General features: G+C 34.4%; 4 protein-coding genes across 4 annotated transcripts; 2 read left to right on the forward strand and 2 right to left on the reverse strand.

The window, feature by feature from the left end:
• Positions 1-1313: 1313 nt before the first annotated feature.
• On the forward strand, positions 1314-3780 carry MPB2C (movement protein binding protein 2C). The gene is made up of 5 exons (XM_039037924.2): positions 1314-1688; positions 2108-2191; positions 2479-2832; positions 3056-3274; positions 3431-3780. Exons 1-5 carry the CDS (start codon positions 1314-1316, stop codon positions 3584-3586), a joined length of 1188 nt encoding a protein of 395 aa, XP_038893852.2. The 3' UTR covers positions 3587-3780.
• A 138-nt stretch (positions 3781-3918) lies between these two features.
• On the reverse strand, positions 3919-5016 carry BASL (breaking of asymmetry in the stomatal lineage). The gene is made up of 4 exons (XM_090316887.1): positions 4711-5016; positions 4540-4611; positions 4290-4453; positions 3919-4202 (listed from the first exon to the last, which is right to left on the reverse strand). The coding sequence occupies exons 1-4, from the start codon at positions 5014-5016 to the stop codon at positions 4091-4093; spliced, it is 654 nt and encodes a 217-aa protein (XP_090173013.1). The 3' UTR covers positions 3919-4090.
• A 1120-nt stretch (positions 5017-6136) lies between these two features.
• On the forward strand, positions 6137-8508 carry ER-ANT1 (endoplasmic reticulum-adenine nucleotide transporter 1). The gene is made up of 3 exons (XM_039037637.2): positions 6137-6645; positions 7281-7652; positions 7997-8508. Exons 1-3 carry the CDS (start codon positions 6388-6390, stop codon positions 8309-8311), a joined length of 945 nt encoding a protein of 314 aa, XP_038893565.1. The 5' UTR covers positions 6137-6387; the 3' UTR covers positions 8312-8508.
• Positions 8509-8663: 155 nt separating this feature from the next.
• LOC120082458 (uncharacterized) lies at positions 8664-9915 on the reverse strand. The gene is made up of 3 exons (XM_039037638.2): positions 9544-9915; positions 9365-9453; positions 8664-9240 (listed from the first exon to the last, which is right to left on the reverse strand). Exons 1-3 carry the CDS (start codon positions 9824-9826, stop codon positions 8932-8934), a joined length of 681 nt encoding a protein of 226 aa, XP_038893566.1. The 5' UTR covers positions 9827-9915; the 3' UTR covers positions 8664-8931.
• Positions 9916-25150: the final 15235 nt, after the last annotated feature.

Genomic DNA, 25150 nt, shown 5'->3' on the forward strand with positions numbered 1-25150 from the left:
AGCTCAATTCAATACATGTTTTCATTTTTTTTTAGAGAAGACAAAAAGTTCAAAATACAACCTTAAATTAGTTATTTATAGTCTTAAAAAAACAATTAAATAATTAAATTTAAATCCTAATTAATATAAATTAACAACTAAGCTACTATTAACACATTATACAAAATGAGCATAGTTCAATGTACATAGTATTATATTATCAATCTCGAAGTTTGAGATTTGATTCTCCCAATCTACATATTGTGAATAAAAAAAATATTATATAAATGTATAATATTTCTCATACATCCTTTTTCTCATCACAAAACTTTAGGGAAAGAATATGGATAAAAATTTAAAATTTAAAAATTTATCAAATAATTTTAAAGAGTTTTTCGTATGGATAATATGAAATTTGGGAACTAAATGAAATTTGCTTCATCTTTTAAAATTATTTTTCTTTTAACCTTTTGCTTGCATCATATAAATATGAAATTATCAAAATGGACTATTGTACACTCGGTTAAATCTCAGTCTCGCTACTTTTGCTATTATCGCTACTCCTACTTTTACTCTTCTCGCTCCATAGGGTTCTATTTTCTCTTATACTCCCACTCTCTCTACTCGTTTTTGCTCTCTATATTTTTTCGTTGCCTATTCTCGGTCTTGCTCTTGCTACTCCAACATGTTGTACAGTAAGGTTGTTTTAGTAAGTTTTAATGATGGCTAAAAACAACCATTTTTAATGAAATGTATGTTTTTTTTAAAAATAATTTTCTTAGCATGGGTTTTGCTTTTCTTGAAACATGGGCTAAAATCTAAAAACAAAAACTAATTCTTTTAATTTTCGTTTAGTAATCATTCAAATTTTTATTTTTAATTTTGTAAATTGTGATTGCTTTCTCACAACTTCTTAGTGATGGTTTTTATATTTTCTTAAAAAACATTTGAATTCTTAACCAAATTTCAAAACACAAAAACAAGCTTCTAAACACTTTTAAAATTACAACAAAATATAGAAACTAATAGATGGAAAAGTTGTGTTTATAGATTTAATTTTTAAATTTTTTTAAAAATGAACTAAGGCTAAAGCAAAAGTTAAAACTGTACTGACTTGTTAATTATTATTTTTAAAATTTTAAAATACAGAGACCAAATAGCACATCCTATATTTAGAGTTGGACTAAAATAGACATAAGACTAAAAACTTTATAACCCTAATTGAACTCTAATTTTAATATTAAACAAAAAAGAAAAATAGAGGGTATTGTTGTGGTTAATAGAGATCTACAAGGGCATTTTGGTAAAAGAATATTTATTTCGCATTTACGTTAATGATCCTAAAAGAAAACGAAATTCAAAATTGGTCCCAAACGACTATCCAATTTCGTTTCCTTCTTTACTCTCTTGCTTTCCTTTCTTTTCCTTCAAAATTCTTCCCTAAAATTTCACAACATTTCATCTTCTCCACCATGTTTGACCCCCAACATTTCGTCGATTTGCAAGACGATTCTGCTTTCGGCGACCAGAATTCATGGCTTTCCGGCGACCACAACTCCTCCCCGGCTCGCCGCCTCACTCACTCATCACTCACTAACGCATCTATTTCAACTTCAGCAACTACTGCTACTGCCGCCGCTAATGGCAATGTCGATCGTGAACTCTTCAACAATCTCGTCGCCATCGTACCCCTCGTTCAGTCTCTTATTGTAATTCCTCTCTTTTTAACTCTTTTGATGGTAGGGAATAATGGGGGTTTTCTTAATTTTGTTATAGGGTACTAAGGGTACTAGAGGGGAGGGGTAGTGCCGTGAGTCTCGTGATCGAGGGAAATTTGATTTTTAAAATCGTACTATTTTTAGCTTTCTATAAATTCTACTCATGGGATGCGAAAGGCTGGAGTTGTTTATTTTCTGAGATGGGAACTGGGGCAAAGTTTGGAAAGAAATTAATTCATCCATTGAATGTTTCTGTATTCGATGAAGGTTTAATTGTTGAAAATGTAATTCAATTCTGTTCCTTTGTGATTTCTTCTTAAATTCGAAATACTTCGTTTCATTTCTCTCTTCTTGCTTTCTTTTTTGGTTTTTGATGTTTATTGATTATGGGTATTTTTTTTTGGTTTTAGGATCGGAAAGCGAGTAGTTCATTCACGAAGCGGGGTTCAATGATTTATACTAAGACACCTTCTAGAGAATCATCACACAGGAAAGTAAGTACTTTAAACTTTTATACAATTTGGTGTTCTTATATACCCTTTATCTCTGATTTTAAGAATTCATTGGGTGGTATATATAGCGGTTTGATTTCAAGGAATGAAGAGTTTACCGAATTGTTTCATGTTTGTGATGATTTCTGTTAATTTAAGCGCAGAGTCCTTTGACCTTTGAATTTCTACTTATTTTGTTGCCAATAGCCTAATTTCAGTTTGTTTTATGGTGCAATTGTCTCTTTAACGTTTTGTGCATTCTTTAATAGTTTAACTTTTTACTCCTGAAGATTGAACAGAAAGGTAGAAATAATGGCCAATCCATTCCACCCAAGAAGAAAAAGGATCATGGAGACAAGGAACAGGGTCATAATGTTGATAATAATGCAGATACCGATGGCTTTTCGATGTTCTCCTCAAGTTCTTTGGTCTCTGAAAAGGACAAAGAAGAGCTAATCACATTGAGAGAACAAGTTGAAGATCTGCAAAAGAAATTGCTTGAAAAGGATGAACTTCTAAAATCAGCAGAAATGTCGAAGGACCAGATGAACAATGTTTATGCAAAACTTGATGCTTTGAGTCTCCAGTCTGCAGAGAAGGATTCTATGATAAAGTCTATTCATTCCCAACTTTCAGATGCAAAGGTTACTATAAATTGCATTTTGTTTATTGAAATAGTTTTCATTTGGTCTGTTCTATTGAGGAAGTAACGTAAGTTGATTGATGAAGCCCACCATCTTGAAAATATTTCCATTACCGGATGCCTACTAGTTTTCCAGTTGTAAATATTCCGGTTATGTAACGAAGATGGATGACTAACTACTGTTTAAACCATTACATAATAATAATAATTTTTTTCATATGCAGATTAAGCTTGCAGATAAACAAGCTGCCTTGGAGAAGATACAGTGGGAGGTAAAGACATCAAATACAAAAGTAGAAGAACTTCAAGAAGAGCTAAAGTCCTCGCAAGGAGATGTTTCATCATTTATGCTGTTACTTGAAGGCTTGACAAAGAATGATTGCAATGATCGTCTCAAAGATTATAGTCTTTCACTGTATCTCCCTGAGAGCTGTCCTTACATTGTGAGCACATTATGATATTCTTTTCTATATTTAAGTTTGTAGCAGCCTGTTTCTATGGTTCCCATACACTGGAAAGTTTGTAGCATATCATGTTGATACTTTTTCACAAAATAACGTTTATGACTTAGTTTGAGACTATTATCTTTTGTCATGCAGGATGATTTGGATGATGCGGAAATGAAGAAAATGGAAGAAGCAAGAAAAGCTTATGTAGCTGCTGTTGCTACTGCAAAGGCAAGGCAAGATGAAGAATCTATTGCTGCTGCTGCAACTGCAAGATCACATCTTCAATCATTTGTTTTCAGAACATAAGTTTCAAACATTCATTAGAAGCATCAATCGCGCTCGGTGCTACACGATACGATAGTGTTCTCTATAGGGTTGCCTGAGTTATTTATTTGTAGAATGCGCAAATTGGAACATTTGTTTCATTTTGTATGTATGTTGTATCTAACCTTCCCCATGTTCGTGTTTAATGGAAATGCGCCATGGTTGGTTGTGTGCCAGAGGGACGTTTTGTTCTGCAATTATTGAACACATCTCTCTCATTTTCAGATGCACATCTAGACTTGTTTGATCAAAACAAACCGTACTTTGGAAGAACTTCTGTTGATTTGTGTATAGTATAAAGAAAGGAAGAATGATTTTCATCTCAGGTGTTCTCATCTCTAACTAAAGAATGGATTACATGGTATTTCAAGACTCTTGAACACTAAATAACAGAAGATGCTTCTTCGTCATTCGAAACAAAGTCTGAATCTCGTTTGTGATTTGAATGACATTGAGATAAATGAAATCCTAATTTCAGTTTCTGTTTCAGAATTTACAACAGTACTGAAATCCTGCACACCGCGCCTTGTGCTTTCTCAGCCGCAAACCTTTTGATTTTGGCATTTGCACAGGGCTTCCACTCCATTCCCATCCCAACCTACATTGTCTCACCAAGAATTAGAATTCATCTATAATCTTGAATCTCTTTCCTTTATATCATTAATATTATCGAGAGAATACTTACACAGGAAACGCGAAGGATCCATTGCTGACATCTGAATGATTCGAGTCGCTTGATTCGGTAGGCACTTCCTCAATCGGATTGTCATTGATCACATCAATGTGATTTGCCATTCTGTTCTCTTCTTTATCCTTGTAAATATTCTCTATTTCTTCCTCTTCATCCTCCTATAGCTCATCTCATAATAAAGCCAACAGTAAATCTTCACATTTGTGATCATGGAAAGATAAATGAATAGTAAAAGATTATGTACCTTTTGGCCTGATCTGATGTGACCTCCATTGTTGTATCTTTTGGCTGCTTTATCGTCTTCACTATAATTAAGCTGTAAAGAGTGCGAGGTATTTTTTTTTTTTTTTTAAATCTTTAATTTAGAATCATATAATATGATAGACAATAAAAAATATCAAGTTGTATATAAAACCTTCCTACTAACTGGTCTTGAACTTGTAGAAACCAAATCAATGCAATGGGAAGAAGTCTCTGAATTATTCCCATTCTTTATAACATCAAATGCTCCATCTTCTTTGAAACAGAAGACAATGTAGTCTTCATCTTCAAACTGTGGCCAACTCGAATCATCCGTCGTCCTTGTCACCATCTTGTTTTTGACAAGAACATCTTTAGCTTGTGGCGATGAGCGCTTTCTCTGTCTCGACATCTTCTTGGTATTCTCTCTACCTCTCGAGGTACTACTCTTCGTGTCGAAAACGATGTTTGTTATTGGCATCGGAGATGATGGTGTTGAAGTGAAGTATCTGTTTGGTTCATTATCTGTTGAAGATAAAACAAAAACTTACTATGAACATAAGAAGAGAAGTAAAAGTGGTATAGGAAAAAAGGGTCATACCTAAAGGAAATGTGGAAGCTAAGAAGCAAAAAGCCCAATCTCTAAGTCTCCATTTGATTGTCCATGGAATGGACATTTTGGTGTTTCTACAATAAGTTATAACAAAGTTTTGTTGGGAGAAATGAGAGAAAAGTAAGATTTGAATTAGAAATGGAGTGATTGAATCATGGGGAAAGTTACTGTTATAATTCCAATTGTAAGACTTATAATTAGTTAGTTATATTGCTAAACATATGCTTAAAATGGAGAAATTTGTGAAGATTAGTGGCTAAAACCAAAACCGCCAAAATGGAATTAATTTGTTTATTTAAAAAAGAAAAATAATAATAAATAAATAAAGAAAAAAAAAGGTTTTGCTTTGTTTGGTGTTGATAATAATTTGAATAGAAATAATTTCAAATTCTAAAAATTTTAAAGAAGGAAGTTATTTCAATTTTTTATAACTGCTGGAGCCAAATTGATTTAAAATTACTTAAAAAATATATTTTTTTGTTTGGATACTGCTAGAAAAGAAAAGAAAGTATAAATTTTTAGGTTTAAATATTGTTTTGGTTCATTTTAGTCTTTATATTTTAAATTTTGATTCATTTTAGTCTTTATTTTTAGTTCTTGTACCGATAAATTCGATTTATTTTGATTATTGAAATAATCTCACTTTATTTGAAAATATAATGATTAAAATGAACATTATAAAAATATAGAGATCAAAATAACCATCCATTGAAAGTAGAACCAAAATGAACCGTTTAAAAGAGTAGAAATTAAAATGAATCAAAACGAAAAATATAAGGATGAATAGTATTTAAACTAATTTTTTACTATTTTATCCTCCTAATTTTGGAGGAAGAAAAACTCAAGGTGTTTTTTTTTTTAAAAAAAAAATTAAATTGTTAGATTTTCTTCTTTTCTTTTTAAAAAATTAACTTTTGATTTTAAAGGTTGAGAATGATTTTGAAAATTCTATTTTGTTTTGAATCCAATAAATGGAATTACTATTTTGTTTTAATGGAATTGAAATTAATAAAAAATATTAAAGAAAAATCTGTTTTCTCCCTCTTCCTTTGTTGTTGCAGGCTTGCAGACACCACCAGCAGTTCTGTTTTTTCTTCCAAAAAGGCTTTTTTTTTTTTTTTTTAAGAAAAAGGTTCCTTTTCTTCTTCCTCTTATCTTCCAATCTCGGATTTTTATCTTCAAGTTTCCTATCTATCTTCTTCTCTGTGTTTTCTCGCCGTTAAGCTCGTCGAGAGAATCATGGCGACAAAATCCGAGAAATTTTCGGCGGATTTTGTGATGGGTGGAGTTGCGGCGATTGTAGCCAAAACTGCAGCCGCACCCATTGAGAGAGTCAAGCTTTTGTTGCAGAATCAGGGAGAAATGATTAAGAGAGGGCATCTTAAGAACCCATATCTCGGCATTCATCACTGTTTCAGAACAGTTTTAAGAGAAGAAGGCCTTTTCTCGCTATGGAGGGGAAATCAAGCTAATGTTATTCGATATTTCCCTACTCAGGTAACCCTATTCTTCATTTCTTTTAATTAATTTACAACCAAATTTTATATTTCAATTTATTATTTCTTTTCTGGGTTTGCTTTTTCTTCCATTTTGATCATTCTGCATCTTCCCTTCCCTTATTGGTTGTTCTATTCTGTGTATCCTCTTTCATTTAATACCATATTACTATCTTCAATTGTTAAATGAGCATTTGGATGAAATCATGAATTTGATTGATACCACAGATTCAGGAACTAATTAACATCTTAATCCCCATGAAATGAAGGTTTAGTATCCTCTTTCATGATTCTAGTGAACTGATTGTTCTGTGTATTCACTTTCATTTAATACCATATTACCATGAACTGTTAAATTAGCATTTGGATGAAATCATGAATTTCATTGATACCACAGATTCAGGAATTAATTAACATCTTATTAATCCTCATGAAATGAAGGTTTAATATGTTTGATGCATTCTAATTGATGTCATCTTGGAGAATGTTCAAGATTCTAATGCATTGATTGAGAATTATTTGATTTTATGTTTAAACTTTTAGTTTATTTGTTTTTTTGGGATAACCTACCAAAGCTTTAAATTTATGTTACTATCTCCAAATGCTTTTACAGAAGAGAATTTGAATTGCCCATAGGCTTTCAACTTTGCGTTCAAAGGTTACTTCAAAACGAAATTTGGGCGGTCGAAAGAGAAGGATGGGTACATCAAGTGGTTTGCTGGAAATGTTGCTTCAGGAAGTGCTGCAGGAGCAACTACATCTTTGTTTCTGTATCATTTGGATTATGCACGCACTCGGCTTGGCACTGATGCAAAGGACGGTGGCAGTAACAGTCAGCGCCAGTTTAAAGGGATATTGGATGTCTACAGAAAAACATTGTCAAGTGATGGAATTGTTGGTCTATACCGAGGATTTAGCGTTTCGATTGTGGGAATTACTCTGTACAGGGGCATGTATTTTGGGATTTACGACACTTTGAAGCCTCTTGTTCTGGTTGGACAGTTTGAGGTAAGGATCTATTCTGTTCAGTAGATCAATTAGTTTTTTTTTTTTTTCCTTCTAGGTAGACATTCAACTTGTACTTTTACTGGAAGATATATGGAAATTACTTCAAGCTATAACATAAAATTTGACCACATCTATGAAATAGGCAACAACTGAAGTATTCTCTATTCAGTTCAACATACATATTAGTATAACTTACAACAGCAAATGATAGTCTTGGGACCTGCTTGTTAGAGAAATACACTATCTTCTTGTCATAAGCTATTAAGCATAGATATCTTCAATTTCTTTGCTTTCCTTTCTTTATACCTGTCCTTTGAAAGATTGCGGAATGTTGTTTTATGCAGGGGAACTTTTTTGCTAGTTTCTTATTGGGGTGGAGTATTACAACCTTTTCTGGGGTATGTGCTTATCCTTTCGACACACTACGACGAAGAATGATGCTTACATCTGGACAAACCCTGAAGTACCGTAGCGGTTTGCATGCATTTTCTGAGATCATTCGCCATGAGGGCATTGCTGCTCTTTTTCGAGGAGTCACGGCCAATATGCTTGTTGGTGTTGCAGGGGCTGGCGTTCTTGCAGGCTACGATCAATTGCACCAAATTGCATGTAGACATGGTTATTCCTTTGGAGGACAGCATCGAATAGCCTCAAAATGACTGAAAGTGGGACCTACACTTTTTCCTGGTTCAACTTCTAAATTGAACCTGACGCATATCTGGGGGATTAAAAGGAAGATGTAAGGCATTGTCTGTGTATAATCGATAAATACATCTACATTTGTTGGTTGTTTTATGTAATTTATGACTTCAAGTTGAAAATTCAAATGGAAGGATTTATCTGGGAGTCCAACCTATATTTGACAGTTTCTCTACCATCTTTTATTTTGATACACGTCAAAGTCAGATGAATTATCGTGAGACCGTAACCTAGCTTAATGAGGTTACCGATTTGTACTGGTCCTTTTATTCGAAGGAGGGCTGACTAACTTTCATAAATCTCTGCTATGGATTTCTACTAACAAATATATGTGCTTGAACAATAGAATTACAGCAGGATCTTTTTATAACTCTTTATAGGATAGAAACTACAATTTCAGAATCTTTTGTTGTTGATTCCTGTGAGAAAATCCTAACTTTACCTATAAATGTAGCAACATCCAACCACTTTATGGTATAGCAAGTCCAAGTTTGAAGGTCTAACCATTGTATTCACTTTGTAACCCTAAAAAGGTGAGAAACTATGTTACACAAAAAGGAAAAGAAAGAAAGATAAAAGATCAAGCCAAGAGCCAAAAGTTCTTGTGACTTTTGGTTGTGATCAAATATCCTCCAATCTGTTTGCTCTTCTTCCTTACTGCAATGGTCATACAAGATGAGTTCTGTATGCAATACTCTGCTGTTGCTCGACAAGTCTTCTTCTTCCTCCTCCTCCGATTGCGTCTTGTTGCCCATCTGTTCAATAGACGCCGGAGAATCGGCCTCTTTCTTTGGCCAAGTACCAAAAGTGAAAGTTTATGTTTCTTTGCTTCCTTTACAATTATTGGACCTCTTTCTTTCCCTTCCAGCAATGCTACCTCTACTTGTACCTACCCAAATATAATAGGGTCAAACTGGTTATTTAGTGAGATTAGTCAAGGTGCGCATAAGTTGGCTTGAACACCATAATATTAAAAAAAAAAAAAAAAAAACATAGCATTAACGTGAAGTTACCTCAGGTCTTGTCTTTAGGCACATATTTCTCATAGAAAAGAGAAGCTTATGGGCCTTTATGTAATTCACCTTGTTACCAAACTCAAAACCTACAAAAAGAAACAAAAACAATCATTTGCATCTCAACCCATCTTCTCTTCTGCTAAAAGAAAAACAAAACAAATCTCTGAAACTCTCACGTTGAAGCTTCAAACTTTTAAGAACATGAACAAGAACAATGGTATCATTGTTCTGAACAGCATGAGAGAGTGTCCATTCCAAAGCTTGTTTAGCCTCAACACTCCAATCCACAACCACCATTACTCTGTTTCCATTTTGAGACAAAGCTTTGGAGTTATCAGAGCTGAAATCTTCTTCCCCATTGACACCATTCCCCAAAAGCTCCTTTTTTTGAACATTTTCCACAGAATCTGAGATGGGGTTTTTCTGTTGTGGCTTAGAACAAAGCAAGAAGCAAGCCATGGCCAAATTTCAGCCTGCTCTAAAACTCAAAACCCACCACTTTTATGTACCCATTTAAAAGGTGAGAAAGATAATGGAAAAATGAAGCAACATAAATACAAAAAACAATGGTGGATAGGGACAGCAATGCATTGACTTTAATACTGTTGAATTTGAAAGTCCAAAAATTTGATGCATTAAAAACTAAGGTTGTTTTGTTGTTTGGATGTCAAATGATGGTAGGGCTGTTCCTAACTAGCTTAGACGTGCAGCACATAAATTTTTGTGAGCTAAGTCTTCAAAAATCTGCTGCCCCATTCATTATTATTATTATCAAAAAAAAAGAATTTTTTTTTAATTATTTTTATGATTGGAAATATGAATTCTTTGAATTATTTCACACGAGGCCTCCCTTTTATTTTTCTTGGCTTGAAGATGAGTGATTGACTCATTCTACCTAACACTCTGCCTCTTTACAATTATTTGGTCCTATTCAATTTCTTCATATCATCACCCCTATGCATTAGGTCAAGAATTTTACTTCTAGTTATATTTTTTACTCCCTAAACTTAGAGAAGTTATTTATCTTCCTAATTTTATTGATTATTTAACATAAACTTGAATTAATTTTACAACTTCTTTTTAGTATAACAATAGTGAAAATGGGGATCGAATCTCCGATAAAAGGTCATGCTAATTACCGTTGAGCTAAGTTCACTTTGACATTTAAAGTCTGACTTAATACAGTCGTTTACATAGATGTCGTAGTTATAAGATAATGAAAAATAAATATGTTTATGTTAAGTTTTATTGGTAAAAAGTTAAGTTAATTTAGACTTTTTTTGTGACAAAATATACATGGAAGATTGAGGAAGAAACATAATTTTGCAATTATGATCATACAGCCTCTAAATCAGCAAGCACTTTTTGAATGGTGAATTGAATTGAATTCAATTTGGTTTTAATTAAATATGAAAGAATGATAGCAAATACATATTGAATTAATAATCTTGATTGAAGCATATCAAAATATTTAGATAAATTTCTAGAAATAAAGTGGCAATATGGGTTGCATTCCAAGTATGTAGTTAAATGGAGTAAAGGGTTCATTCAATTTCAATTTAATTATTGTGGACTGTTGACTCACCCACCGACAATATTAATTTCTTTTTTTTTTGAGTACACAATATTAAATCATTTTCTTTTAATAATATATATTCTCTTAAAACTTATTACTGTTTGATGTAGGTTCATTCTTAATAAATTTTACTGTGCACAAACAATGGGTAACACTCCAAATTTTAATGCCTAACTTTGCTATATAATTGATATCTGGGTATGGTGGCTGGTATTATCGTAACCAATGCTAAGGGTCGTAAACATGGTAGGGAGAGAGTAAAGTCTCGAAGTAGATTTAAATGAAATCGATATTTATGAACAAAATTCAATTAGTTAAAATATATATCTTTGACTAAGAAAAGATCGAAAAAATTGAGATTCTAAATGAGATCGAGCCTAATATTGGAGATACATCTCGTTCCACATTTACAAGGGGAGAGTAACTTTGAGATAAGGAAATAATATTAAAGATGGGTTGTGAAAACGAAAAGGTTCATTTGCTTTGACTTGTAAGCAAATTGTGACATTTGTCATTCTCATTTTGTTTGGATGTAATCCATAAATAATGGCACAAATAAAGATGTTCACATTTACCATCTTATTGGAGAAAAATTCTAATATATCAACCAAAACAAAACTCACATTCAAAAGAATTTATACTTTAAATGATCTTCCATTTTTCACTTACTCATTTCCCTTCTACCGTTGACCATTATTCCATCTCTTCATTGCTAATTTACCATTGGAGATGATTAATAGAGGAAGAAAAAAATAAATAAGTCCCCTACAATTAAAATAAATGTAGGGGGATTTTTATTATAAAAAAAGGGGCCAAATTATTTACGATTTATAGGAAAAGTCTAAAAATTCGTTAGCAGCCCAAAAAATCATGTTAAATACCAAAAAGCCTAACACACACGCAAAAAATGTGAAATCCATGCGACGACCTGACCTGATCCACGATTAATAAAAAATCACGTGATTTTCTCCACGATTTTTCGAGCATTTTTCCCTTCAACGCGAGTCGATGCTTCATCTCCATTTTTCTATTCCTCTGTATTTCTTTCATTCAAAACGAATTCCTCTATATCGTTCTACTTCTTCTTCTTCCACCGCCGTTGCTTCTTCTTATTTTTCTCTACTTCCGTCGTCACTGCATCTTGCTCTTCTTCTTCTTCTTAATCCTTCTTTCACTGCGCTCTTACTTCTTCTTCATCTTTTTGCTACCGTTTCCACATCTTCCTTCTATCACTGCATCAATAATTCTTTCTTCTATCACTACATCAGTAATTAAACGACTCTTCAAGGTACAACTCTTTTCTTTTCTTCTTATCAATTTATTAGTGATTATAGTTATTAAGCCTAATTTTTGCTCGGTGGTAATACTTATTAACCCTAAATTTTGTGCATAGATATAAGGAACATCAAAAGGAAGACAATTAAAGGAGAATCATCAAACAAACCAAAGAAGATAAAAATACAAAAGAAGGAACAAGGGAAAGTAAAACTGAAGGTATAAAGAAATTTGTGATAGACGGTGATAGTGCTCTATCACTGTCTAAGATCACTACCAATATCTATCACATAAAGACATTATTGAAAGTGTTCTATCACTGTCTATCATTGATAGACATTGGAAGTATTATATCCTCTTCTATCTCATTAGTCTAGTATTCGAGCTTTGATATAGATTCCCGCTTACCTTACCCACGCTACACTCCCACTCCAAGCTACGCCTTTCGCCACAAGACGTCTCGATAGAGCCATCAGCTTTGTGTTTCAGGGTACACTTGGGAACTGATCACGTTACCAAGAGGCAAACGTACGGTTGGCTTGCGGGAAGTCATAAAGGGACGTTAAACATCATTGATAGAGAGTGATAGATATGTTTTAATTATTGATATTTTTCTTGTTTGCTCCATGATAGATATATTTTCTTAGATATGTTTGGATAGTTGCTAGTTATTGGATTGTTACAGTTGGTGTTTTGATATTTGTTTTGTTTTGAGTGATAGTCAATGATAGAATTTTTCTATCCATGTTCATCACAGATAGACAATGATAGACTACTATCAGTGTCTATCTATGATAGACATTGAAAGTGTAGTGATAGACAGTGATATACCACTATCAATGTCTATCTATGATAGACATTGAAATTGTTCTATCCCTATCTATCATTGATAGAGAGTGATAGATATGTTTTAATTGTTAATATTTTGTTTGTTTTCTTGTTTGCTCAATAATAGATATGTTGTGGTTGATTACCTAAATCTCGTGGGTTTTGTAGTTTGTACTTGTAATGTACAAAAAAAAATTTATCTAATAAAATCTCATGCATTTTATTCGACATTTAGTAGCCTTTGTTGGGGTTGATGCCCTAAAGTCTCGTGTCTTGTAGTTTGTAAACAGTTTGTACGAACGCTTGTGTTGTATAATATATGATATTTTACTTCACATCTTGTATTTTGCTCATTTGCATGTTTTATTTGCTTTACCACAAACCAATAAACATAAAATCCTTGGTTATTTGTATGTAACTCAAGCATGTATGTGGTAACATATAAGTGGATCATGTCTTGAGTGATAACCAAAGTGGTCTGTAGTATATGGATATAGGAGGGAAACCTTATCCTGATAACGCTATGGATGCAGCCCGCTTTGTGGAATGGTCACAAGTGTTGTGACTTGTCACAGATGGTCTGATCCTGATCATTCGTGTTGGGGACATGCGAACGGGGGCATCCTATACAAAGAGTTTGTATAAGACTTAACCACGAAGTATTATCGTCTCGTTATATAACACCGTTCATGACAGAGACTTCACTTCACTAGGATGACCATAGGTAACATGACCTCAATCCTGAATGAGTTGGGAACTCCTGCCATTGAGGGCGGTCCTTTGATTTGTATGAGTGTGAGTGATCAGGTCAATTCAAACCTACCATTTTGGGGATTCGTCTGACTTGGGAGCTGGGAACTCAACTACACAAGATGGAATTCACTTCTTTCCAGAGGCAAGGGTAAGTAGATAGATAGCTCCCTTAAGGGCTGATTCCGGGGCTTGAACGATGTGGGGCCACACACCTTCTCTTGGCCCGAGAGGTGTTCACACATAGTTGGACTGTTCACACATAGTTGGACTATATTGTATTTTTCATTAGAGAAATCAGTGATACTTAAGGAGTGAGATGTAACTACAGGGACAAAACAGTAATTTGGCCCAACTGTACTTACGAGCATCTATGAAGGGTCATCGTACTCATGATTGGTTATATCCAATGGACACAGAAGTATATCTGTGGTAAGAAGAGTTCAGCTGTTGGTCTTTAGTGGAATGCTTGACAATTAACGGATGGTGGATCTCATGGCTAAAGAGTTTAGTCAGCTATTCACGAACCGTTGGAGCTTCGAGCCACGGGTAGGTCCCCTGGGTAGCTTGGATAAAGTCGAGAATCAGTGTTTGGGTTAATTTAAAATGTTCAAATTGACAAGAGGAAGTTCGATTATATATGATATAATTGGACTAGTTAATTATATATGATATAATTGGCTAAATGTATGAGATACATTATATTGGAGGAAATTAGATATAAATATGATTTATATCATGTAGAGGAGAAATTACTATAGTAGATATGTGATATCAAACTATAGATTAAAAATATAATATGATTATATTTATTAATATTTTAATTGGTTAATTATATGATAATTAACCCAAAATCACGTTTGGACTGTGTTAATGGGAACCATGTCAGTTATTGTAACCGATGAATAAAAATGAAATTTGTTTCATTTTGAATTGTTCGTCCGAAAAAAGATTGAAGGAGCGTGTTGGTGTGAAAACATAATCGATCGCTTAAAATCGAGAGCCTATACGATAGTCGCTCAGCATCTAAGCGATTGCATACCTCGCGCTTAAACGATCGTCTACCTAGCGCCTAAACGATTGCACACTAAGTCTTAAACAATCAGTTAGCATTCCTAAACGAACGTATAGTGTGTCGTGTTTGCTAAACGATCACCTACTTGTTTCTAAACGATTGTTCAGTAAAATCTACATGACCGTGTAGTTTCTCCTAAGCGATAAGCATCTTACTATACGATAGCTTCATATTCCCTCCTGCTTACTTATCGCCTACATGATCAGTTCTTCCTCCTACCTCTACCAAACTCACCAAAGACCACGCTTTGGGTTCTCACTCCGAGAATACCTGGGGCTCTTTTCTTGTGGTGTCATCCCCGTTGCGTTCGTGTTTTTGCAGTTGTTCGTGCTACTGTAGTCAACGCATCTGCTGGGCGTTGGTTGATCGGGTAGAGGTCATCCACTGCATTGAGTTTCAAAGTTTGAAAACCGTCTTCAACTGGCATGTGAACTCTCTCCCTAGTTATTTTTTGTTCAAAGCATGCCGTTAATTGGCTGGTTGTTTGCATAACTATGCGTTTGAATGTATCTGGTGTATTTCGGTCATTGTGAAATTGGAGCGATCCGAACGTACTCATAGAACTCTTCGTTAAGAGATCCTTCAGCATTAACCTACAAAACCAATAAACTAAGATCCAAGGTTGTCTTCTATAACTTGAACATGCATGTAAATACATACAAGTGGATCATGTTTAAGCCATAACTTAAACAGTCTATAGTAGATGGACAAGGCTTGGTACCTTATCCTACTGTCACTACGAATATGATCCACTTTGTAGTTGTTACAATCTTGCAAAGTGCTACAAATCATTTGATCTTGATCAATCATGTGAAGACATGTGAGGGGGGTGTTCTACACAAAGAGTTTGTTTAAAATTAGACCAAATGAACAGCTCACTATATAACACCGTTGATAGAAGACAATTACATTTCACCAGGATGAGTACAGGTGACTTGACCTAAATCTTGAGTAAGTTGTGGACTCCTATCTTGCCTATGAAGGTGATCCTTTGATCTGCATGGGTGAGAATGGCCAATTTAGTCGACTCAATATGCCTACCATTTTGGGAATTTATCTGATTGGGGAGCTGGGAGTATAGCTACACAAGAAGGAATTCACTCATTCTCTATATTTTGGAAGAAGTAGAGAAATTGCTCCCTTCAGAATTGATTCCTAGGCTTGAACAATGTGGTGCCACACCCTTTCCTGGTCTGAGAGGGGTTTGATCCTAGTTGGACTATGACTTATTGTTTATTAGAGGGATCAGTGGTACTTAAGAAGTTAGATGTAACTATAGGGGCAAAACGGTAATTTTGGCCTAATTGTACTTACGAGTAATTTGTGAAGGGTCAATGCACCGTTGATTGGTTACCAATGGACACATAAATATATCTGTAGTACGAAGAGTGCAACTGTCGATCTTTAGTGGAGTGATCGACAATTAATGAAAGTTGGGTAATTTAAAATAGTTTAATTGATTATCCAAGTCCCATTGGAGCTTCAATCTATAGGTCTATAAGGCCCCCTCGGTAGCTCAACTAGAATTATTGAGAATCAAATTAATTTTGGATTAATTTGAATTGTTCAAATTAATTGAGAAAATTAATTATATATGATATAATTAATATAATGTATTTGATACATTATAATATAAAGTTTTATATGAGAGGGATAAATATTTGGATATGGTTTAGATATTAATTATATGAATTTGATTCATATAAAAAACTATAGGTTAAATTTAATATGAATTTTATTTACATTAAATACCATAGATTAATGAGAGAATTTAAAATTATAGGTTATATTATATCTGATATAATATAAACTATAGGTTATATGTTATATTAGATACAACATATAGTATAATATATTATATAGTACGATATATTATATAGTGGTGTGGTTATTATATAATTATATATTAATTAAATTAAAATTAGTTTTAATTTAAGATGATGAACACACATGCGTTGAAAATTGGGATTCCGAAGAAGAGAATGAAGAAAGAGAGGATGCGACAGCATCCATAGAAACTTGCCATGCGATAACAGAGATATTGAAGAATGAGGAAATGTTGAATTTGGATGAAGAAAGAAAAGCACAAAAGCCCTCTTTAGAGCAACCACCTACACTAGAACTAAAATCTCTACCAACCCATTTGAAGTATGTATTTCTCGACCAAAATGAAACCTTACCAGTCATCATATCCTCTGCGTTACTTGAAGAAAAAGAAACCGCGCTGCTTAGTGTTCTAAAGAAATATATTAGAGCAATTGGATGGACGCTCGCAGACATAAGAGGTATTAGCCCGATGTATTGCATGCATCAAATCCAGCTTGAAGAAAATCAGAAGGGCTCGATAGAACCTTAACATGGACTGAACCCTGCGATGAAAGAGATTGTCAAAAAAGAAATAATTAAATGGTTAGATGCCGACATTATCTACCTTATCGCAGATAGCACGTGGGTCAGCTCCGTGCAATGTGTCCCCAAAAAGGGTGGGATGACAGTGGTTCCTAACATAAACAATGAATTGATCCCCATGAGGACTGTCATGGGTTGGCGGATTTGTGTGGACTATAGGAAACTCAACGCGACGACAAAGAAAGATCATTTCCCCTTGCCTTTCATTGATTAAATGCTTGACCGATTAGCGGGGAATGATTATTTCAACTTCCTTGATGGGTACGCAGGCTATAACCAAATTATGATCGCACTAGAGGATCAAGAAAAGACCACGTTCACATGTCCATATGGAACGTTCGCCTTTCATCACATGCCTTTTGGATTATGCAATGCTCCCAGTATGTTTCAAAGGTGTATGATGGCGATCTTCTCCGAGTACCTTGATGACTCAGTTGAAATCTTTATGGATGACTTCTCAGTCTATGGACAAACATATGAAATCTGTCTACAAAACTTGGAGAGAATACTGGAAAGATGTGGAGAAACTAATCTGGTGTTGAACTGGGAAAAGTTCCATTTTATGGTTAAAGAAGGAATTGTGCTCGGGCACAAGGTTTCAAGGAATGGATTAGAGGTGGACAAAGCAAAAATTAAAGCTATAGAAAAATTTCCACCTTCAGAAAATGTGAAAGCTTTAAGGAGTTTCCTAGGACACGCGGGGTTTTACAGAAGGTTTGTGAGGGACTTTTCCAAAATCGCTCGACCTTTGAATGCATTTTGGAAGCTGATAGACCCTTTAATTTTGATTCACGCTGCCTCACTGCATTCAAAACACTAAAGGACGCTTTGACTACAACGTCAATTCTAATCGCACCCGATTAGGCAAATCCATTCGAACTGATGTGCGATGCCAGCGGATATGCGATAGGGCTCTTGGCACAAAAAGTAAAGACAATGTTAAACCCCATCGCTTATGCTAGTAGAACATTAAACTCCACGCAGGCGAATTACACCACCACCGAGAAGGAACTTTTAGCAGTGATTTTTGTGATTGAAAAATTCAGATCTTACTTGTTGGGATCAAAGGTGATTGTCTACACAGACCCCTCTACGATAAGATATTTGATGACTAAAAACGATGCACAACCTTGACTAATCTGATGGGTTCTCTTACTCCAAGAATTTAATATGGAAATAATTGACCGAAAGGGAACAAAGAACCAGGTCACTGACCATTTATTGCGATTGGAGAATCTAGAGTGGATCGGATCTAGTCGGAGATAAACGCCTCATTTCCTGATGAGCAGTTGCTTAAGATTGAAGAACTACCCTGGTATGCAGATATTGTCAACTTCTTGGTCTGCAAATAATTTCCTGAAAACTACTCATCCCATCAAAAGAAAAGGCTCATTTATGAATGCAAAATTTACTAATGGGACGATTCAAATCTCTAAAAAGGGGACTAGACCAGATATTGAGACTCTGTGTTCCAGAAACTGCTTTCCATCGCATATTGTTTCATTGTCATGAATCACCCTATGGAGGGCATTTCGATGGACAACGCACAACAGCAAAAGTTTTGCAATGTGGGTATTACTAGCCCACTCTATTTAAGGACACATGAGAATACTCCATGAAATGCGATAAGTGGCAATGCACTGAAAGCATTTCAGAAAAAAAATGCAATGCCAATGAACATCATTTTGGAGGTGAAACATTCGACGTCTGGGAAATAGATTTCATGGGACCATTTCCATCGTCAAATGGTTATAAATACATTCTATTGGCTATCGACTGTGTTTCCAAATGGATTGAAGCTGTTTCATGCATTGCAAACGATGCGACAACAGTCTCTAAGTTCTTGTAGATAAACATCTTCACTCGTTTTGGCAGCCCACGTGCCATAATAAGTGACGAAGGGCCCACTTCGTGAATCACATTGTTAGTAAACTATTGATCAAATATAATGTCCACCATAAGATCGCCACTGCATATCACCCCCAAACAAACGGACAAGCAGAGGTTTCTAATAGAGAAATCAGGTCAATCTTAGAGAAGGTGGTGAATCCATCGTGGAAGGATTGGGCCATGAAACTGGATGATGCCTTGTGGGCATATTGGACTATTTATAAGACACCCATAGGCATGTCACCATATGCGTTGGTGTTTGGAAAGGTTTGTCATCTACCATTGGATCTGGAATATAAGGCGATGTGGGCAGTTAAGAAATTTAACTTTGATCTTAAGGCTGCAGGAGAAGAGAGAAAACTTCAATTACTAGAGCTGGACGAGTGGAGATTACAAGCGTATGAGAATTCCAAAATTTACAAAGAACGCACTAAGCGATGGCATGATAAGTGTCTTTGCAAGAAAAACCTCAAGATAGGTCAAAGAGTATTACTGTTCAACTCTAGGCTGCGTCTCTTTCCTAGAAATCTGAAGTCGCGTTGGTCCGGGCCTTTCATAATCAAGGAAGTATTCCCGCATGGATCGGTGGAATTGACCAACGAAGATGGGACCAATGCATTTAAAGTGAATCGATAAAGAGTAAAGATGTATTATGGAGGATATTTCCAACGCGAGAAAACCTCCATTGACTTGGGTAAGCCAGAATAAAGAAGAAACACTCAGTCCCTACGATGATAAGCTTTATACATTCATCAGGGACAAAGTATATTCTTTTGAATATCTTTTTTGTTCTTCTTTCAAAAATCTATTTTATTTTCTGCATATTTACTACTCTTTATGATTGTCAACTCTTTTCTTTTTATCTTTCTATCTTTTTGATTTCATCATTTTGATCGCAATAAACGAATGTGATGGGCTTAAACACGTGATCGATTGAGCTTATAAATAATAATAATAATAGTAATAGTAATAATAATAATAATAAAACCCATCACAATTAAAATATCAGCCCATCACAGGAAAGGGTGCGATCAAAATAATACGAGCGAAAAATTAAATTTGGGGGTTTGTCCTTCCTTGCCTCATCTTATTTCAATTTTTATACTTCTCACTTTCAATTTAATATTGCTGAATTCTACTATCGCATTCTCTCTCATTTGGCTCAATTCTGAATTTTTTATTACTTAATTTGGTCGCCGCATTCATTCTTTGCGCATTATGACTTCAATGATGAAATATATGCTTCTTTTCTTATCACATGAACTAGCGTCAAAGTAATTTCAGGACAATCGATTCACAAAATATTTCTAAAAATTGGTGGTCTGCCAGCTTTACTTCAAAGCTACTTTTACAAAATTTTCTAAATCCATCGCATGAATTATTTTGTTTTCAACAATGAGGACATTGCTGCGTTTTAAATTCGGAGCGGGGGTGTTATTTTTAGCCTTGTTATTTCCAGATCTTCATTTCAATTTTAAGAATAAATAAATAAATAAATAAATAATTTACTATATAACGTTGAGATCGGATCCTGCTCGTAGTTGGATGTCTGCATGACACCCGTGGGGGCAAGCCAAAATGAAGGTAGGAATCGTGATCAACGCAGAAGTTAAGTGATCCTAACTCCTCTGCCAAATAAAAATATGGGCATGAGTTTTGATTGAAAAGAGCGCCTCGCTTGTAGTTGGATGTCCGCATGACACCCGTGGGGGTAAGCCAAAACGAAGGCTGGGTACTCAGATTAGCGCAAGATCACAAAACGAATATCTGAATCATGCAAAGGCCGAAACCACATGAACATCCCGGTTTAATAAAATTTGAAATAAATTATGTGATGTCCTGGGAAATGAGTAAAGATTTTTTTTTGAAGATTAAGCTCACGGTCCCTAAAGATGAGAAATATTTTAGGAAGAGATTATGATAGAAATTAATAATGATAACGATTCAGCGATTTGAATAAGGCATTATGAGAAGCCTAGGCAGGGTGAAGACGATTGAAATTTTGAGAAATCTTTAGTTTTTTGCTTAAGGTCAAACATTGTTTTAAATTTGAAGGTATGATAACTGATAGAAATACAAGTTATTAAACTCAAATTATTAAAACAATGGGAGAAAGCGATGATTGAAATAGGCAATATTACGATTGAATGTGCCAAACTAAAAGAAAAATTCCGATCGCTAACACACATCGCATAAAAGTAGTTAAATTGCGTTATTCTGTCCAGGTACAATGCGATGGCGAATTTTGAGTTTGCGATCCAAGGGTACCTCAAAGATGATCGCATAAAAACCTTACATAAAGGCGATAGCATAATATAATGAAACATGATGGGACATAAAGCTGATTACAGTCAAATTAGAAATTCAATTGATGGTCGTTGAAGACCATACAGTTGCAAATACATTGAACTTTCGATGACTATCAGACGACGCAACAGGGTATGGAAATTAATGCTGCCCATCCACGCAATCATTATTGAGAAGAACTGCTTTTCCTAAAAGTCTATAAATACCTAATGTTACCAAACCAGGGGGGGTGTGCAAGGAAGCGAGGCGAAGCCAAGGGAAGGGAATTCTTGAGAAGAAATTAATTTTCGGAGAAGTCGAAAGATTGCCGAAAACTGCATGGAGGAGAGACACCAAACCTTTGCGAGAGCAAGAGTTAAAAACTTGGGAAAGAATTGAAGTGATAAGAGTAGTGTAAAAAGCCAGAGGAAGCAAGACATTGCTTATCTGGCTTGATACTTCTTACACCATTTATTGTTTTGTACTCAAGCACTTTATTTGCAAAAATGGAAACTTCATTTCAATTTATGTTCATTCTCTTCACATCATGCATGAGTAATTAAATTTGTAAATGGGTTGAGATGTACTTAGCTAGCATGACTTAAGCTATGCACTTTGTGCGATCATCTTGTCTTATATATGCTTCATTCATCATTTGGAGTACTTGAAAGAGTAATCTAAAGACAGAATCTAGGCTTGAGAGAGTCGGATTAGATCGCATAAGCAAGAGTAGAGACTTAGAAATAAGTTCTATCTACTACATTCCATACACTTCGCATGCATCCTAGAAATAGGAAATGTGGTCTTATGTATTGAGAAATGTAGTGCTTAATATTTGTGTATAGGATGATCGTATGGCTTGTACAATATCTTAAGAAATTCTAGTAAAAACTCTTCTCAACCCCTTCATCGCATACTTGTTACAACACCACCCTTTCATCACTACGCATTTAATCCCATCGCATTAGAAAATCTAAGTCAAATCACCATCTACTTCTTAATCACCATCGCAATAGGATCAGAGAGTCCGTCACATATCTATTTAGTAATCCCTACGTTCAACCCTGAACTTACCAATACCCTAAGAAGGCTTATACTTGGGCTGTGTTAGGAAAATTTGCATGATCATCGCATCCACACATCCTTTCATCACATGATAAATAAACACATCAATAGACACTGATAGACTACTATCAGTGTCTATCTATATAGACATTGAAAGTGTTTTATCCCTACCTATCATTTATAGAGAGTGATAGATATGTTTTAATTGTTGATATTTTTCTTGTTTTCTTAATGATAAATATATTTTCTTAGATATATTTGGTTGGGGACTAGTTATTGGATTGTATATAGGGTTAGTTGGTTTGGTGTTTTGCAATTCTTTTGTTTTGAGTTTAGTTTGCTTATGGGATTGATTATGCACTAGTCATGCTGTGATATAAAGAAGTACATATGGAACTTGATAGATTGACAGTGATAGAAGTCTATCAGTGTCACGATTGACATTGAAAGTGTTTTATCATTATATATCATTGGTAGACAGTAATATACCACTATCAGTGTCTATCTATGATAGACATTGAAAGTTTTCTGTCCCTACCTATCATTGATAGAGAGTGATAGATATGTTTTCATTATTGATATTTTGCTTGTTTGCTCAATGATAGATATATTTTCTTAGATATGTTTGGATAGTTGTAGTTATCTGATTGTATACAGTCGGTGTTTTGATATTTATTTTGTTTTAATTTTAATGTGCATATAGAATTGATTTCATGGTTTAGTCATGTTTTGATATAAAGAAGTACAATTTTCACTATCATTGTCTATCACTAGAAATAAAAGTCTATCACTGTCTATCAGTGATAAATAGAGATAGAAGTTTAAGTGTTTTATCACCGTCCATCATTGATAATAGATAGGGAGAGTGATAGTCAATGATAAACTTCTATCATGATAGACATACATCAATTGCTTATAGATAGTTGCTGATAGTTGTATTTTTAAACAGGTGGAAGAGGAACATCAAATAATAATGCAAGACCAAAAGAAGGCTTTGAAGATAACTATATAAATCTCATTAGATATAATACAAAATATAGATAAGCAATTAAATGATACAAATTTAAATACTTTCAGAAATTGTCCTGTCGGCCACTTTCTAAATCTAAAAATTGAGAGAATGCCCAAACAATTCATAAACTACCTAAGAAAACAATGCATCACAGAGAAGCCAAATGTCTTGGCTTTTAACTTTAACGATCATGTAGCATAATTTGGATTAAAAGAATTTTGCTTAATCACAGGTTCAAATGGTACTGTGCTTCCTCCCATAGATTTAGAAGAAAAAGATTGAATTTCTTAACTTAGGGAAAAAGTCTTTAAGAATGACAAGTCCATTGATAAGAAGACCTTGAGAGAAGCTTTAAGCACTTACACGATTTTGAAAGTGATAGTGTCAAGGTTAAATTGGTAGACGTCCTCTTCTTGGAGTCTTTTGTAATCCTTAGGCAAGGACACAATGTTGTTAACTGGATATACGTTGACATAATGGACAATGAACAATCCTTTAAAAACTATCCTTGAGGACTATTGTCATATAACCAGGCATATCAATTTTTCAAAAAGGCTTCTTATAGTGAGAAGGTTTCTATATGCCTAGAAGGTTTCTATATTCTTTTAAGGTTTCCCTTTGACACTAGTTTATTGGGCATTTGAAACAATACCAAAACTTTTCAAACTAGATGTTGGATTTTGAAAAAAAATTGGCAATCCAAGTCCAAGAATAATATCATAGGAGTGTTTGGAAACTGATCATTGGAGAATTCTTGAAGAGAATATCTTTGAAAGAGATGATGTAAGTATTTCCTACAATTTCTTAAGTTTATTTTATCCTATCATCTGCTAGACATTGATAGATCATTATAACTGTCTATCAGAAATAGACAGTGATCATATCCTAAGCTTGTTAATGTTTTTTTATCTAATGATTTAACATGTATTTACTTGTAGTTTTGTGTAATTCTACTTATTTCAACATAACAAGAATCATAATCAACCACCATCAAATATTTCATAGATTTGGAAGAAAAGGAGAAGGAACAAATATAAAGAGAAAGGGAAATAGAAAGAGAAGAAGAAATAGAAGAACTGAAAAGTGGCCAACAGAGGGTAGAAAAAGAGCAAAAAAAGTTTGAAACAAGGCGAAGAAAAGATCATCAAAATGTTAAAAACAATTATGGAAAGACTGTATGATAGGCTGCCAATTGAAAAACTTCCACAATAATAAGAAGAAGAAAAAGAGCTTGAAGAGAGCATAGAAAAAAAACAAAGCTCCTTCTTGTAGCTTACAAATTATGGAACAAAACAATGACATTGATAAAATGGTAGATTATGCTACGAAATACATATCTGAGGTAAGTTTTGAAGGAAATCAGACATGAGGATTTCCATGAGCAGTGGAAGGATCGTTCCAAATTCCATTCAAAATTGTACACTAACAATTACAGTCAAGAAACGGAAACTAACAGGTCATGCAACAACTAGAAATTACAGCATGTTGATAAGATAATCGAGGAATATATATATACCTTTGAAGACCCATTCTTCAAATTCACTCGATCACAAATACTCAATCAGTCTCTAAGATAGCAGTACACGAACGTTCGAACCAATGACCGCAACATAGCGC

The sequence above is a fragment of the Benincasa hispida genome, chromosome 8, assembly GCF_027475165.1.
Source record: "Benincasa hispida cultivar pf3 chromosome 8, pf3_genome.v1.1, whole genome shotgun sequence".
Classification (NCBI taxonomy): Eukaryota; Viridiplantae; Streptophyta; class Magnoliopsida; order Cucurbitales; family Cucurbitaceae; genus Benincasa; species Benincasa hispida.

Bases quoted from the DNA above. Each gene is read 5' to 3' on its own strand.
- MPB2C (XM_039037924.2), top strand. From the start codon at position 1,314: ATGATCCTAAAAGAAAACGAAATTCAAAATTGGTCCCAAACGACTATC. The intron at 2,833-3,055 runs GTTACTATAAAT...TTTCATATGCAG, and splicing joins CCCAACTTTCAGATGCAAAG to ATTAAGCTTGCAGATAAACA. The intron at 3,275-3,430 runs GTGAGCACATTA...TTTGTCATGCAG, and splicing joins CTGAGAGCTGTCCTTACATT to GATGATTTGGATGATGCGGA.
- BASL (XM_090316887.1), bottom strand. From the start codon at position 5,016: ATGCCAATAACAAACATCGTTTTCGACACGAAGAGTAGTACCTCGAGA. The intron at 4,612-4,710 runs GTTTTATATACA...CACTCTTTACAG, and splicing joins CAAGACCAGTTAGTAGGAAG to CTTAATTATAGTGAAGACGA. The intron at 4,454-4,539 runs GTACATAATCTT...GATGAGCTATAG, and splicing joins ACATCAGATCAGGCCAAAAG to GAGGATGAAGAGGAAGAAAT.
- ER-ANT1 (XM_039037637.2), top strand. From the start codon at position 6,388: ATGGCGACAAAATCCGAGAAATTTTCGGCGGATTTTGTGATGGGTGGA. The intron at 6,646-7,280 runs GTAACCCTATTC...AATTGCCCATAG, and splicing joins TTCGATATTTCCCTACTCAG to GCTTTCAACTTTGCGTTCAA. The intron at 7,653-7,996 runs GTAAGGATCTAT...TGTTTTATGCAG, and splicing joins TTCTGGTTGGACAGTTTGAG to GGGAACTTTTTTGCTAGTTT.
- LOC120082458 (XM_039037638.2), bottom strand. From the start codon at position 9,826: ATGGCTTGCTTCTTGCTTTGTTCTAAGCCACAACAGAAAAACCCCATC. The intron at 9,454-9,543 runs GTGAGAGTTTCA...TTCTTTTTGTAG, and splicing joins TAAAAGTTTGAAGCTTCAAC to GTTTTGAGTTTGGTAACAAG. The intron at 9,241-9,364 runs GTAACTTCACGT...ATATTTGGGTAG, and splicing joins GCCTAAAGACAAGACCTGAG to GTACAAGTAGAGGTAGCATT.